The sequence below is a fragment of the Solea solea genome, chromosome 13 (assembly GCF_958295425.1).
Source record: "Solea solea chromosome 13, fSolSol10.1, whole genome shotgun sequence".
NCBI lineage: Eukaryota > Metazoa > Chordata > Actinopteri > Pleuronectiformes > Soleidae > Solea > Solea solea.
This window is the reverse complement of record NC_081146.1, coordinates 9,731,594-9,748,848: the sequence shown is the minus strand read 5'-3', so window position 1 is coordinate 9,748,848 and position 17,255 is coordinate 9,731,594. Positions and strand designations below refer to the sequence as shown.

At 42.6% G+C, this 17,255-nt stretch overlaps 1 protein-coding gene across 4 annotated transcripts; it reads left to right on the top strand.

Moving 5' to 3' along the window:
* The first annotated feature begins 1,418 nt into the window (after nt 1-1,418).
* Nucleotides 1,419-15,923, top strand: LOC131471446 (ataxin-1-like). 4 transcript variants are annotated; one of them, XM_058648001.1, is made up of 6 exons: nt 1,419-1,694; nt 2,228-2,246; nt 3,183-3,307; nt 3,980-4,249; nt 7,950-10,000; nt 11,276-15,923. In XM_058648001.1, the coding sequence occupies exons 5-6, from the start codon at nt 8,207-8,209 to the stop codon at nt 11,858-11,860; spliced, it is 2,379 nt and encodes a 792-aa protein (XP_058503984.1). In that variant the 5' UTR covers nt 1,419-1,694; nt 2,228-2,246; nt 3,183-3,307; nt 3,980-4,249; nt 7,950-8,206; the 3' UTR covers nt 11,861-15,923. The 4 variants fall into 4 exon arrangements, with proteins under 4 accessions (XP_058503984.1, XP_058503985.1, XP_058503983.1 ...); XM_058648002.1 differs by lacking the exon at nt 2,228-2,246; XM_058648000.1 differs by lacking the exon at nt 1,419-1,694 and having other exon boundaries at nt 2,071-2,246.
* Nucleotides 15,924-17,255: the final 1,332 nt, after the last annotated feature.

Below are 17,255 nucleotides of genomic sequence, written 5' to 3'. Positions count from 1 at the left end.
CTGGCTTTCAATAGGCTCTTTCAGCGTGTCATGCTACACCACCATTGAGTAGCCACGTTGCCACCCATCTTTCTTAATGGGGACTGGAGACTGTGGAGCTGCCTTGTTGCCATGGCAGCAAGTGCTTTCACATTCTCCCCACATAGTGTGGAGTGTGCATGTTGTTCCCTCCAAACTGTAGCACACCACAGAGTAGACAGGTGTGCTCTCAGACGGGACTGAGTTATTTTCCTCCTGCTCTGACACCATATTCCTCTTAATCCCACCACCCACACTCCACCTTTTCCTTTTCTTTTCCATACAAGCACATAATGTTTCCCAAAGGCTGCTCCCACATGCTGAACTTAACCCCAACACATACTTTTTTTTTTTAAATTTCAAAGCTTTGTTGGGGCAGCTGTGGATGAATGTGGTTGAATGGGTTTTGTACCAATCACAGAGTTGGTGGTTTCAATATCCACCAACCACTGAACCCAATGCACAAGCAGCTTGAATGTTCTGTGGGGATGAGTAAACAAGAGTGGAAACATGACCTCAAGCGATCTGTATAACAGCTACTCATAGCTCAGTCTTTCATCGTCTACCACCATCAATAAATGACAGTGTTGAATTATTCGGTTTATATCTGATATATATATAAGTGTATATGTATAGCTATATGCTTTAGTGTTTAAATACATCTGCTGTAAGAATGTTTCAATGTGGCTTTCAATGCTAAGTATGTGTACAGTTATTTTTAATTTCATGAAGTTATGAATAGGAAAAGTGCAAAGGTTTTGGGAACCCTAAGGCCTGAGTGTAGGGATCTCAAAATGAACTTTCTTAACAGTTTCCACTAGGGGCAGAAAGACAAAAAATAAATCACCCACATTACTGCAAACTGGTAATGCACAAACATGGTTTTAGAGGGTGAGGCATTCAAGGAAAACTTACTCCTAAATGTCAAAGAGAAAGGTAGAAATGTTTCTTTCTTTGCATGAAATAAAATCATTTTGAATGAACAAATTCATTTTATTCAGATATATAAAGAAAGAGAAGATGCATTAGTAAAATATAGGCTAAATAAAATAAAGAATAATTTAAAACATAAATAAATCAATAAATAAGAGAATAAACTTACATTTTTAAATGATTTAATCAAATCTCAATTGTATAAATAAAACACAATGTGAATGGTTATTTTTCTATCTTGTAGTATGTTTCTATCTTGTAACATATTCTGGAGCTGCTGAACTGTGAATTTCTCTGTGAGATGAATAAAGTATCTATCTATTTATCTATCTATCTATCTGGTAAGTTAGAAGCAGGACATTCACTTATATTTCCATAAAAAAACAACAACAGCTAACTGTGTGATTTGCCCTTGGTTAGCCAAACCAAACAGTAACGGCTATTTTCCTCTTTCCTCTTGCCTGTTGGTCACATTTGTGTATGCAGATATCCAGTTATTTTCCATTTATTTAAATTAGCATACGCGTTGTAAGTGTATTATTAGTGAAACCTTTTACCGAGCATTTTCATATTTTTTAATTAAAAAAAACCCGTATTATTATTGTTATTATTATTATTATTATTATTATTAGCATTAGCATGATTTTATTAGCATTGTACCCTCCTCTGACAAGTGGTTCAGTCGGCGCCGGGTAAGACATAAAAATGTCTTCAGTCACGATTATTTCACAGATGAAGTTCGGGTAAGTTCTGAAACTACCAGGTTATTAAAAACTAAAGTAATGAGTGTAAGCCATAAGGTCACGTTTTAGGCACTTTACCTAAACAGCTGCCACATTTGTTTCACTAAATTAATGACGCATTATTTTGGGACCTTTGCACATTTACTCGACTGTGTTACTGATTATTATATGGTAGTTTGTTTTATATCAAATTATTGTTAATTTAGATAAGATATCCGAGTTTTTTTTTCTTTCAACTGAGGAGATCTTTGAACCAGGAAATGTTATCAATGACGTCATCAATGCAAACTATCGCACTCTGAGGAAAGAAAGCTTGCTATAGTGAGTGTTTGCATCATCACACATGCTTCCCTGTTGTGTGTGTGTGTGTGTGTGAGAGTGAGTGAGTGAGTGAGAGAGAGAATCAGTGTTACATGTCTGGACATGTCTGCTACATTAGAAGAAGAGGCTCACTTTGCTTCAGTACATGCATGGTGAGGATGCAGAAGCAGATTCTGGTACTGATGCTTGGATTATTTATGATTTCTTTGCAGAACACTGGGCAGTTTCAAGGTAATATGATTCATGTCTACACAATTGTGCTGTGTGAGATCACTATTGAAAAAGTAGACCCAGAAGTTGCTGCATCTGGCGCCCACTTGAGTTTTCATTGTGTTTTCTGCTGAAGGCTGCTGTGTGTGAGTGTGTGAGTAGTGAGAGGCAGTGTGTTTAAAAATGGAGAACTGTTGGCATAATCCAGTGTTGATTTGGTAGAGAGAGAGGTAGAGGGTTGCAAGTCCACATACCATAACTACTACTATTAATACTACTACTTCTATTACTGTTACTCCGACAATCATTAGCTTTGAGTATGTGATGTTAGTAACATACATCTCTCTCTGTCTTTATTTCTGAACCGCACTGAGGAATGTAACTTGTGGTGCAGCCCTTCCGTGTGTATGTGCTAGAAGAAAAACAACAACAATTAAGCCAGTACAACCACTCCTTCTGGTTGTCCTGGTCGGTGTCTCCTCTAAAATATAAGCAAACATTAATTATTATATTCCTGAAGCTTATTGCAGTTCACTTGACTGACACTATGTCTGACCTTCAACTCACAGTGAGCCATTTCAAGGCAAGACAAACAACTATCTCTCATATGTGCCACTGTGTTTCACAGTGGGGCTTCTGTCACGTTGCTTTTCATTCTTTTGTCATGGGGATTGTGTAGTTCCTGAGGTGTGCATTGACTTGGTAGCATCTTTGAAGGAACATGAGTCATAGAAGGAAAACAAGGCAGTAGCCCCTTGGCAGGACTCACACACACATGCACACGCACGCACACACATACACACACACACAGGGGACATGTTATTGTCTCAGCTTTAACATCTGTGGAAAGGCATAGTATCACTTTAGTGGTTTAGAGTGTGTGCATGTGTGTTTGTGTATGTGTGTGTTATCGACTGTAAATCACATGTGCACTAGATTTATGTTCATGTCTTCCAGGTTGCTGCTGTACAGACGCTGCACAGAAGATCAGGGAGGAGTGTGCGCTGTGAGGAGGAGGCTTTTGGATCAGGAGCAAGGCCACAGTGACAAGTGTCAGGGCTAAATTCTGCTGTTAAATTAAGGTAAAATATCTCTTGGGAAGAGATGGCACCTAGGGAGACCTTGGTGTGTGTGTGGATTGGTGGGTGGGGGACTCCCAGTCATTTTTGCATCTGAATAGTTGTAGGGCAGCTCACAGCGCAGATTATGAGCAGATTTATCTCTGCTGCAATGGAAATGCATATGAAAATGAACAAGAACAAGGCAGTGCATTAAAACAGCTTTGATGTTCTAACGCACTGAACAATTTAATCCTCTCACAGTTTAGGTGCATGCATATCAGTCAGTATCCACGCATGCATTGCCAGTGCAAATGTCCCACAGTTATTCGCATTTATGCAGTAAGTCTGTCTGAGCAAACCCTCTATGATTCTCCAGCTCTCCCTCCCTCCCTCACCCACAGTCTGTTGCTCCCTCCCCCTCCTTCCCTCTCTGTGTGAGCGTAGTCTGGGCGCTGAGCCAAGTAGAGTGTGTTTTTTTGAATGAATACCTGATGCGGCTGATGAGGCTGGCTGGGGGAGGAGCTGTGTCAGTGGAGTACTGAGAGAGAAAGAAAAAGGAGGGAGGGAGGGAAAGGGAGAGAAGCAGAAATACAGAGAGTGAGAGAGAGAGAGAGAGAGAAGCAGCCAGGCAGAGAGGGAGCTGGCGGTCTGGTGGCCTTGCATAACACACACTGAAGCAGCCTTTGCACGCAGGACTTGCTGTGAGCTTGAGCAGTGGGGAACTTCCTTTACCGACGGCCTGCAGGGGAAACGTAGCTTTCATACGGAGAGGAAGACAGAGCTGGGGCAGCTACAACACAAGCTCCAGGAGAGGAGAACGGCACAAAGGAGAGATTCAGGAAGAGGAGTCCTAGGAAACACGTCTTCAGCACGCACGCACGCACACACACTGACACACACACACACTGAGAGGCAGGAAGAATCCTTGGACATGCTCTGCAAGCAGTGGCTGTGGAGAGGCTGGTGAGCTATTCTTAGTACTCTAACCAGAGGGGAGGAGGGTGGGTTGTTTCTTTTCTCTTGATTTGTGGCATAGTAGTATTTTCTGCCCTGCTACTACACTCATGCGCTCTCGCTGTCATTCTAAAGCCCCTGGAGGCTACAGTCACAGGCAACATCTGTCCAGAGTCACAGTTGTAGGATTCAACAGCATCACTCCTGTTTGGTTGTAGTTGCACCCGCTGCCAGGTTCGCCTGTGTACACTCACTCCTCTGACTGAAGTGTGTGGAGCAGAACTTTGGAGTCACTGTGAAGACCAGCAGCTTGAACCCCGTTGCTTGTTCATACTGTCTGCTTTGGTCTGCCACACGGACGGTCCGCCTTTTAAAGGCATCGCACCACTCTTGTGCAGAGAAGGGGCAGTAAAAATGGCTCTTTTGAGTATTAGATGAAGCAGTCTGTTGAATTGATCTGCTGAGTGGTTAAAGCAGCTGTAGATGTTGATGTGAGATCCTGGTTATATGCAGTGAATCCCACATGTACAATGTACATGTTGTCCTCCTCAGTACCTCCCCCTATATGCAAGAGTTTAGATTGATAATGATGTTTTTGTTTTCTACATATAGACATTTGTTGTCCAGGGGCTTCACTGTGTTTATGGTCAAACATAAGCAGCATTGATGCCAGGTCCATAACCCCAGGGTCACTGCATCAACTTTTTTGTGAACATTTCTGCAAAGAAGATACATTTCAAGACATTTGTCACTGAATAATTGTTGTCGCCTTTCTGTGGCCTCTCTGCAGCAGTATGATGCAATTGCTAATTGCTAATTGCTATGATGCTGTGGATCAATGCAAGGAGTAAGTAGTGGGAGAAATGAGAGTAGACTCCGGTATCAAGAGGAGGCGGTGGTAGGGGACCAGAGGAGCTGGTGACGACGTATCTCTCAGCTTGGGGGCCTCTCACCTGGGGACAAGAGAGAGGAGGATGAAAGAAAACATTATTTGTGACGGCAGACATACGCCGCCACTACGCCAACCTATTTCTGTGGTTTGGGCAGCTTTGTGTGTGGGAGTGTGAAAGAGGATCACATACGAGCTGGACTCTTTCACTCTGTCTGAGCTGAAAAGCGTCAGTGTGTTGAAAGAAACAGAGAGTGCCCCCCCCCCCCCCCATGCTCTGTTGTGACCCATCCATACATGTCTGAGGGGTGACAGTTCTGAGCCAGGCTAGTGATTCGGGCATCCTGTGGTGACTGGTTTGCGGTGACAGTCATGACTCGAAAGCTCGCCTTTGTTCTCCATAGTATCACGCAAGCAGTATGTTTGTTAGTGTCATTGTTCTAATAATAGTCTGATGCTGGAAAATCTAGAGAGGCTTTTAGCTGTACTGTGTGTGTGTGTGTCTGTGTGGATGCGAGTGAGTGAGGAATGTGCACAGTGCTCGGTCCAGGTTAAATGAGGAAACGAGATACACCTTATTTTAGAGCATCCCGGTCTATCGACAGTAATGGTGTGTTTTTGTGGTATTTGGAAATCGGAGCGTGCCAGCTTTGTCTTCCACTGCAGCTGTAGTCAGAGGAGGTACTTGTGCTTCAGATGTGATGTCATTACAGTGTTGATATGGTGTTGCTGAGGTGGGGTTGTTGCCACTGAGCAATTCATAGCTCTGGCTGTAGCAGCAGCAGCAGCAGCAGCTCTGTTGCTGATAGGGGAACTCTCAGCAAGGCGGGGGCTATGGCACTCTGATGCTGCGGGCGCTGCTCAATGTGGGTCAGGAGAAGCAGCACTCTGTCTTCTCCCCATTCCCTATCTCTCTCACTCTCTCTCTCTCCCTCTGTTCCATTCCTAATCTTCTTTCTATCCCACCCTCCCACCCCTTTACTCCCTTTCCTCCTTCAACACAGTTCTGTCATTTTACATTGCCTTTCTTCCACTCCTCCCCCTCATCCTCCTCTTCCCTCTCTCTCTCTCCGTCTCTTCATCCCTGTTCTCGCCTCCTTTGTTACATCTGGAGGATCTACCAGGCTCTGTTGTTGCATGTGTTGAGCTTTTCAATGCATTTGGTTGAGGTGACCTTGTCGAAGCCATCGATAGATATAGATGCATCTGACTAAGGTCGCTGCTGTGTTTTTTTTACCTCTGTCTTTATGTAACATGTCTGCAGCTGCTCACTGTAGTGAACCTCACCTGTTATGTGAAAATACACTTTAGCACTGGCTCATCTGAATGGTATGCAGGTGGAGAAATGTGAATGAATGGTGTCATACACTCCATACACTGTGTGGTGCCTCTGGCTAATGAACAACTCTGAGTCCTGTGCATTGACCCACAGATAAGCCTGCAGGAAAGAACATTCAATCTGAAAAAAAAAAACATGGGAAACAAAGGGCTGCATTTTAATGTTGTTGAATTGAATGGATGCATAGCATATTGCTGGTGTTTACATGTGTGTATGGCTTTCAGAGATACAGTCTATGAATAATATGCTTGTGTATGAGAAACCATGGAGTCAAACATCAACAGTGGCTACTGTAGCTGCGTTTGTGACTTGTTGATTAAGGTACTTTACACTTACAGACGTTTTTCTCATTATAATTTCCAGGAACCTAACTTGTCCATTCAGAATTCCTGTAAGCGTTGTTGCACCATTCAATTTTGGTGCGCTAGAAAGACTTTTAATACATTTCATTGACAATATGAAAGGCCCAGTTACACTTCCAGAATGTCCTGTGATCAAATTTGAAACCATTGTCTTTTGACTTGATTTTTTCTGATGTACCTATTGACTCAGAGTTCCTGTCTGGAGGTGGATGTTATATTTATAGTAGCTCCACTGACTCAACACAAGACCTGGGAGTGTTAAAACTAAGACAAAAGCACAAGATCCTCAAAGGCTGTTACTCTATGCTATAATGTTTTCACTCTGCTCTGACTCTTGTACCCCAGAGCAGGATAATGGTCAACAGCAATAAGGGCTGCAACTAATGATTTGTTTCATAATCAAGAAATCCATACTTGTCCATAAAATGCAAGAACATGTTGATAGGTGTTTACCAAACCTGGAAATGAAGATGATGTTCTTGAGTGTCTTGTTTTTTCCACAAACCAAATGTAATATTTTTCTATGTCATATGGAGCAAAGAAACCTGAAAATATTCACATTCAAGAAGCTGTAGCTGAAAAACCAGAAAGCTTGTTTTAATTATTGAAATAAACACTCAAACCAATAGGTCGCTTATCAAGATAGTTGACGATTAATTTAGTAATGAATTAATAATCAATTCATCAAATAATTGTTGCAGTCCTAACAGCAATGCACCTCCCAGGAAACACCTGTCTGGTTTGAAAACTTAAGAACTCATGTAGATCTTTTAGGAGTCTGATACTAAGAGGTTCTCATTTTGTTCAAGTGCATTTGAAAAACACAGTGCAGTAGCCACACCATCAGGCACCACCTTGTGGCTGAAGAAAATCAGGAACATTTTAACAGTAGTATTTTGGCATCTGCTGATGTGCATTTAGCCTCTGCAGATTTGTGAATATGGTTCTTAAACACGAACGAGTTCAGCAGTACGATTAGTTTAATGAGATTGAATTGAATTTTAAGCCAATTAAAGTCAAATCAAAGTAATTTGTACAACTTGTGTTAAGAGCTGTGATTTTATTACAGTGTTTATTACAGTATTACAGTGTCTGACTTGATCTTCTCTCTGCCATCAGATTACTGCAGACATTGTGGACGAGCTACATCCGCCAGAGATGATACCTCATGAAGTCTATGGAGCTCATTTTGTGAGCTGGAGCAACACCATCTTCTCTGGTTTGAGACCTGATGCCTTTCACAAGTGAAAACAAAGAGAATCAGAATCACAGAGTGCACAGAGAGGCCAGCTCCTTCACGTAACCACTGAGGACATAAAGGAGCCTCAGAGGAGCTTAGAAGTCTTACAAGGGAATATTAAAACCACGCTTGCACAATGAAATCCAACCAAGAGCGGAGTAATGGATGCCTACCTCCTAAGAAGCGCGAGATCCTGGCTCTGGAGCAGAGGCCAGTGGTTGTAGCCACAGCGACACCCCCAGCGACGGCAGTAGTGACCGATAGTCCTCACACAGAGAACTTAGCGTGGCTGGCAAGTGTAGCCAGTGAACGCTGCAAATCTAGGGATGCAGAGAGTCCACGATGTCTCATCTCCTCCTCTCCTGCCACCTCTGTACCTTCCTCAGCCACTCCTCTGTCTACAATGCCCCTGGCCTCTCTGCCTGCAGTTTACTCCACAGCTGTTCCTCAGCAGGCCGGGACGATCCAGTTTGCTCAGCTGGGACCCAATGTTCAGTTCATCAGCTCTGGGCCTTATGCTGGATATATCTCCTCTCACATCATCTCAACAAATGCTAGCTCTGTGCCTAACAGCTCTGCCATAATAGGTCAGCGGACCCACCTGGATGGGTATACCACTGTTATCTCCCCCAACACCAAAGGAGAGCAGCAGTTCCAAATAGGCCTCTCCTCCACAGAGCTGGCACCTGTGTCGCTACCGAGCTCTCCCCAGGTCACCAGCCAGTACATCCATCTGGACAGCAGAACTCCTCTGACTGTCAGTGGCAATGCTGTCACTTCACCCGCGGCTCACCTTCAGCTACACCCTCATGCAGCCGTCCTCCCTCAGACACTCACCCTCGCTCCCTCCCAGTTGGTGGTTCAGTATGCAGATGGTTCAGCTGGGAGGAAGCCGGACATGCATACTAAGAGTATACTGAATGGAGAATTGGAGGTCAAACAGGCAAAGGTCCCCAATTATCCAGGAAACCATCAGCAGGTCCAGAGTTATGAGGCCAGACATATCCTTCTCCCTGCAGACTATGGCCAAAACCCAGCAGGACTCCAGACCTCTTTGGTGCTGGTGGCACAGCAAAACCATGGCGATGAACACGAAGCTGGTTCGAATAAGATCTCCTTTGTCCAGACTGAGAAAGGAAGCATCTGCTTAGGAAAACCCGTGTCCAGATCTTCTTCTTTCACCTCCCTCCCTTCCTCAGAGATGGTGAAGTCTGTTGCTCCTCATACAGTTATCCAGACCACTCTACCACACGAGGAGCTACCAGCCAGCCTCTATTCCTCCACACAGCCACCCATCATTGGCTACATCACCAGTGCAAATCAGCATGCTGTCAGCTACCATGCAGCACTCCCCCAGCACTTGGTGATCCCAAGTTGCCAGTCCCTCCTCATCCCAGTCAGTGGTGCCAATAATGCCACAGAAATGGAGGTTAGTCGTACTGTCAGTGCCCTGACTGCTACTACCACCCCTCAGATATCCACTGCCATGCCGCATGCGTATCTGGCCACAGCTCTGTCAAAGTGTGAGGCACTGGGGTCGGAAGGACATCGACCACATCATGCAGCTACACAGGCTACTGTACTCCCAGTCCTGCCCCAGTGCAACCACGCTCCAGCAGCAGTGGCACCTCCATCCCCCCCTCCTGCTCGTGTCCCGACTCCAGCCCCGGTTTCAATCCAAGCATCCCCCTCTATTTCCTCTTCCTCATCTCCTGTGGCACTCCCACCGTTCTTCATGCGAGGCTCCATCATCCAGCTGGCTGATGGGGAGCTGAAGCGCGTGGAAGACCTCAAGACGGAGGACTTCATCCAGAGTGCCGAGATTAGCAGTGAGTTGAAGATTGACTCCAGCACTGTCGAACGCATTGATAGTGGGCAAACTCCCAATGCTGTGGTCATTCAGTTTTCTGTGGGAGAGCTCAAAGCCCAGGTGAGGTATTTTAAATAACTTCAATCTTAAAGGGATAGTGCAGGTTTTTTGGAGTGTAGTTTTACAAGGCATTGACACATTTTCAGCACTGACTTTGCTAAACATGCTGCCAAGGTGCTACGATCCCTGGGAAACCAGCCTGGCACATGGATGCTTGATCTCACTGAAAATAGGGAAAGCAGATTCTCAGTCACTGAAAGTAAAGTAGTTTGTGACATGGACCCAAAACCAGAAGTTACATAGTGCCAATGTATGTGATGCAGTCCTGCTTAGGCTTTGACAACCTGTTGTAAATTAATGTACCATCAAAATAATCTTGGAGATGTTATTTGAAGGTTGAAATCCTATACTGTGTCACTTTAATTGAAGCCTCACCTAATAAAATCTACACCTGATTAAGTCTAGTGTATCTTAAGAATATGTAAGACAGTCACTTTGTAACCCATTCACTATCTGTACAAAAATTCAAAGAGAAAATCAGCAATTTTCTATCACGGCACACTTCAGTTGTTAATCCACCGCTGCCTCCATCACTGTGTTGTTTTGTGACTTTAGTGTTTGAAATCCTTTCAGATTTACCTAAGTGACACAAACAAGGCTGCGGTAGAACAGCCTTGTTTTGGGAGAGACAAATGTATGTCTTATTATATGCCTAATTATAAAGATGATGTTCATTTTGTTTGGCATATACAGCATAAACGTGATAGAATAACATTTCACCAGCTTTTAAATATATCAACGATGTAACATTGTAACGATGTAACATTGTAACATGTAACACATTTTTTGTACAATTTTCCATCAGAAAAGTGTCCCACTAAGCCTTGACAGGGTGACGATGAGAGAGCATGCAAATTACACTGGCACCCCTTATCATTTTTGCATCTTGCTTTTTGTCAATATTGGGATGTCAAAAGGCCAAAGCTACATTATTTAGAAACAAAAACGTAAACTAACAGAATAATGTTAGAATCCTTTTCAAATTGCAGTAGTGTTGAATGTCCTTGTTACTGTTATAATCCTCCCAGCATACAGTGCATGAGATACACTGGTCAGTATGTCCATCCATGTAGTATTGTTTAGTTTCTGGAGCAGAACTCAAAACACTTCACAGTTATGCTAATTGTTTGTTGATATTTTATGACTTCAGTAAAGTGATAGAGCCGAATGATTGGCACTTTTGAGTTTTTTTAAAGTTTTCTCTTCATGACTCTTGTAAATCTTTATTCAGCCTGTGTTTTGCAAAAAGCTTACAGTGAATGTGTTCTTCTCCAGGTCTGTGTGGAGGTGTTGGTGGAGTACCCCTTCTTTGTCTTTGGTCAGGGCTGGTCATCCTGCTGCCCAGACCGCACCACCCAACTGTTTGAGCTGTCCTGCGCCAAGTTGTGTGTCGGCGATGTTTGTGTGTCGCTGACCCTCCGCAGCTTGAGGAATGGTTCAGCAACAGACGCCCAGGCTTTGGGGACTAAGATGAAGACGAGTCACCACTCCGACTCCTGTCACAATGCGGATGCCAATGTAAGACACAGTATGAGTCCGAACGCTGCAGGCAGTAATGGCGGCCTCCTAATGAAGGCTTCTGCAGAGGGGACCTATGGAGTAATGCTGACTGTCTCAGGGACTGGAGAAGCAACACAGGAATCTGCTCTCACCAAAATACAGTGTGGTGATCTAGAGAGACCCACAGTCCGCAAGAGACGCTGGTCAGCTCCGGAGAGAGACCAGACTGATAAAGCGGAGGACGAGCCTCCTCTGACTCTGCCTAAACCCTCTTTTGTCCCTCAGGAGGTTAAAATCAGCATAGAGGGCCACTCCAGTACTGGACGTGACAGGTTCTTCAGCAAAAGAGTCGACTGCTGAGAGAACTTTAATGAAGTATCCGTGGTTTGCTTTGTGTTTATCCCCTCTTTTCTCTCTATCCAGACTACTGTACTATAGGCAGAGTTTACATAGTATTTACATGTTTCCTTTCACGCAGTGATATCTACAATGAAGTCGAGTTCGGTAGAGTTCATAATCGGTGTCACACATGAGATCAGTGCAATCAATGCTGCAGGCAAAAATGAATGCAGCGTGCATGAATGTTGAATATGAATGGCGGTCACCTGAGAGACATTTCACTTTGACATTTGATTTTTTTTTTTGTCCTTTTTGACGTGATGAATGCTGTACAGTTCACTAGTTCTCTCATCACATGAACAAGCACAGACCCCATGGGTAACTATGTTTGGATTGTTTGTTAGTTTCACTGTTAAATTGTCTTGTGGTGTTTATGAGTCAAAGAGAGAGTGAGTATCTGATGAGTTTTGAGTTTTAATTTCATTAACATACCATCACAGATGCGTAGTACCACTTTTGGTTCGAGTCACTTGTCTCCATAAGTATGTTCTCGTCTGTTGATTTGTGTGTTTTTCTGCGTGGCTGTCAAACAGAGCACAGGAGTCAGCTGTGTGTGTGTGTCTGTGTGTGTCTGTGAGTGTCTGTGAGCTCAGTTTTCAGCACAGAAGTAGAAAAAAATGAATGTAAAAATCACTGCTTTTGTCCTCAGCACTGACACATTTGCTACACATCATGCTGAGAATCTATTGCAACTTTATATTAATACTTCATCAATTCCTGGACTGCGTGTTCGTCTTTTACCCTCGCTGCCGCATGTGCAGCATTTAAAATATGTCTTTAAAGAGAATATAAGATATTTCTGTCTAATACCTCCAAAAGAAGATTTTTAGTCAGTCTATGTTGGGACTAAACCATAGTTTGGGCAACTTGGCGACTCTAATTCAGTGATTACTTTGTTTTTGCAAGCAGTGCAGCAAGTAATCAAAAACTTGTATTGTTACATTCTCAAATGGACATATAACAACAGGAACAGAGCGACATTAGCATTCATGTGGAGCCTTGTTCTAGCTCATCTTTTCACTTTGTTTCAGTCCTGAGGGAAACATCTGGCCATGAAGTTTGGAAATTCTCCATCATGTTTTTAGACTTTTTTATTGAAAACGACTTCATGCTGCAGCTACACAACAGTGTTTGACCCAAGTAAACAGTAACAGCAACATTAAAGTAAAGTAAAACGGTGAAGTTGTGGATCATAAAGCCCAACTGTACAGAGTCACCTGCCCCATTGTCACTATAAAATAGTGAGCAACTTATAAGGCAAACACACCATAACTAAAACATTTAAATAAAAGCATGACATAGTACATATTTATGGGAAAATGGTATGTTCCCATGCTACTGATGTATCCTCATTTGTTCTTTTACTGAAACTATGGCCTTAGATACAATGTATAATGTACCTTGTTCACAGGAGCACATGTTTTTTAAGGGTTTTTATTTAAAACCTCTTTTCCTCAATGAAGGTATGTCCATACCTGGTATATCAGAGTTCTGCTGTTTGTATTCAAACAGCTCTCTTTAGGTTACTACATTTGTTTCTCAGAGTAGAGCCAAAATTAATATCTTACAGTTCATACTCAGGAACAGTGTGTGTGTGTGTGTGTGTATCCATGTGTGTGTTCTGAGCAGCAGCACTTTGATAAGGCATCCAGCAGGATTGTGGCGTTGGTGGTGGTGGTGGTGACCCTGTTTGGTGAGCAGTTGCTAGATATAACGAGGGCAGTAAAGTGACTGTTTCACATCACATTATGTGCGACAGGTTTATCATTGATAGAAAATATACACTAGGACAGGGAATGTAAACACACATCGGGCAGACTATCTCACTTTTATTTTTGATGACTAATAGAGCTACTACTCAGAGACAGGAAGATAGAGTTGTAGATATAAACGAGGCCAGCGAGTGTTCATCATGTACAGTAAATTGTATTTTAGAGAGTGTACAATGTGTGTATAGATATTCTAATCCTTAAGTAGCTTATGTACTGTATGTGCCACAGCGCCTCCTTTCTTCAATCATTCCATTAACTCACCGATATCAAGTGGTCCTGCAACCGTTTTTTTAGTCAGTTCAGGTATTGATGTAATGTTCATGAACGTGCTACAGTTCTTCAGGAACATCTACATATTCAGAGCGTGATTTTGACTTCACACACTACGGCATACAGTTTGTGTGACTATGAACTACTTGTCATAAATGTTATGAACCTTTGGGAGTTCCTGAAAGGTGTTCATTGTAAACTCACTAACTTGACTGTTCTGACTCTTCTGTTTGTGTTTGACTGCTCAGGCTAAAACACTGCCCTGTGACTGTTCTCCTCCCCAAGACGATGTGGTCTTTAATTCTTCACCGTTCCAAAGTAGAGCTACTGTTTCATCACGTTGTCTTCGTAGCTATCCCATCGTTCTCTCTCTGTGAGCGTGACCTGTGTTTGTACTTTCCTCAAAAGACAAATCTATGAAATGTTCGAGCGATGCTTGAAGAAAAAGGCTGGCGTTAACGCGACATCTTTCTATTGGGAATCGGTCCCATGAAAAGACTAAAACCAAACTGAGTTTATGAGTCAAACTCTTTCACTGACACTCAGCCTCTTGAGCCCCTTCATCTCTACTAAAGAAACAAATGTAGCTTCATTCACAGATTTAGAAACATGTCTTTAAGGTCCAGTGTGTAACATTTAATGACATCAGAGGGCGAGACTGTATATTGTAAAAAAAGAATTCTCCACTCAGCATGTTAGGGAACTATAGTGCAGACACCAATAAGGTGTGCAAAAAATGCACATTCTGGCTGGTTATTGATGCTGCTGTAGAAACCTGGTGGTCTCCTTAAAGCTTATTCTAAGGCTACAAGATCGGATTTTTATTTTAAATTGGAATTATACCTTTGTGCAAACCACACATGGATAGTGCATTCAATTTCTGCCGATAAAGCCTCTAAAATTTTATACACTGGACCTTTAAGTGACTGGTTACACTGTTGAAGACTTCTCAGCTGTGGATCTATACATCCTCGCATCAGGATTCTGTTTGTAGAAATAGCTGAAAGAACAAACTTTGTGGCACATGTTAATGTTTTTGGACAATGAAGGTCAACGGCACAGTGGAGTAGAGTATAAGAGGCTGCAGCTGCACACACGCACACACACACAACACCTGTCAGTGTGATCAGATTTGTTGACACGACAACAATGTAGAACACTGCACGAGGAGGAGGATCTACTCCGCAAATGAAACGACGGCCAAATAGGAACGATTAAGATGTTGCCAAGCACAGTTTGTTTGTGTTGCGCGGAGGAACGTCAGTGAAATCACCTGTGTGGTTGAACCACAGTTGAAGAGACTCTTCAAAAACATTGTTGCCAGATTTCTTTTTTTTTTTGACAAACACACCTGAACTAGGCTCATTCAAATATGACACTATCAAAGCCTTGAATATGGTGTAAGCACCACCTCGTGGTGATCTGTGGAAATGCACTTTGAAAAATAGGGTGGGGTTGGGGTGTTTTAGCTGAGCTAATACACTTGAGTAATGTACAGCGTGTCTGAGAGAAATTGTACCATCACAGTACATCTCAGCGATTTGTAAATAGCCTAAAGTCTTCCATTGAAACGTTGATATGACCTTGTCACCAGTGTAGAGGACACACACTGGTTCCCCCCCCCCCCCCCCATGTACAGACCTTTTGAAGTGAAGTTTACATTGAAGAATCATCGATTATTTGACAGAAACACAAGCTTTTGCTTCACCTGACACATTTTCTTTTGCACCAGCTCAAAAATCCAGGAAATTGTGGGAGTAAAAAGACTTTTAAAAGTAATGATTTTGTAATTTGGGTCTGTGTTGGCTAAAGCTCAGCTAAGATACACCATGTCCTATGTATACTATGTCGTAAGTATCAATAATGTTCCTTATTTTGACAGTGTTGAGGTTTGCTAGTCAGAAACTGTTCAATCTTTACTTCAAATGTTTGATTTTACATTTGATCAAATATATTCAAAGAAATAAAGAGTCTAAAGAAAATGACTGTGAATTATTGTCTGAGAAGAGGGAGGTTTGGTAGAGTTTGCAAATGAGTTAATACATGGTTATATTTAAGATTTGATTTGATTTAAGAATTGATCTCCACCAATGACAAGCTAAAAAAAGTGGTCACATAATTTCTTATTTCTGCAAAAATAATCCTTGTTTTCTTTATTTTAAAGTTTTGCTAATTTCTGTTAAAAATTATACTTCAACACATTACATGTCACTCATTTCTTTTAGATCACACAAAAGATCACATCTGCAAGTTTTGTTAATTTCATCAAGTCATATTTCAATGTAATTATTTTGTATATTATATTTAGATCTTAACCACATTCCTCTATAACGCAAAATAATCCACATAAAGAGTTAAGGCTGACGGAGTTTGTCAGCGTCCAACAAATTTAGGGTGAAAATGAATATGATAAATATAGACTCCTCTTGCAAGAACCCCTGCTTTTTAAAAAAAACATTACCACATTGAACATGCAGGAAAGTGAATCGTAAATACATACAACTCTACATGGCTTTGTTAGTCTCTGTAAATTTTAATTTAATTATCCAGCTTAAAAAAAAGAACATTATTAGTTACTGAATAAAGTAAAGTATGTATATCTGTATGTATAATAAATATATATATGTATATATATATATGAATGTGTATATATATACATATAATTATTATTTATTTTATTATTTTTACTTTTAAGTAATAGTTCAGTTCAGTTGCATCTCAAGGACGACCTCACCTGGAGCAGCAACACTTCCAGCCTGGTCCGGAAGGCACACCAGCGCCTCTACTTCCTCAGGAGGGCTGAGACGCGCTGGACTAGGAAGGTCAGCCCTTATCACCTTCTACAGATGTGTAGTGGAGAGTGTCCTGTGCTCCTGCATCACTGTGTGGCACGGCAGCTGCTCTGCAGCAGAGAAGAAGGCTCTGCAGAGAGTGGTGAAAGCTGCACAGAGAACCGTGGGCAGCAGCCTCCCCACCATCACGGACATCTTCACCTCCAGATGCAGGAAAAGGGCCACCTGCATCATGAGAGATCCCACTCACCCAGCACACACACTGTTCACCCCCCTCCCCTCAGGCAGGAGGCTACGGAGCATCAAGAGCAGGACTACGAGACTGAGGAACAGCTTCTTCCCTGGAGCTGTCAGACTCCTGAACTCTCTGTAGCCCCCATAGCCCTGCTGCCCCCACCCCCCCACGTACTGTACTTTGCACATGCCCCCAGTACCGTACACACCCTTGCACCAAATTCTTTTTTGCACAGCACCTTACCTCCAGAGGTTTAAAGTTTGATCTCTTTTAATTTATATTTTGTT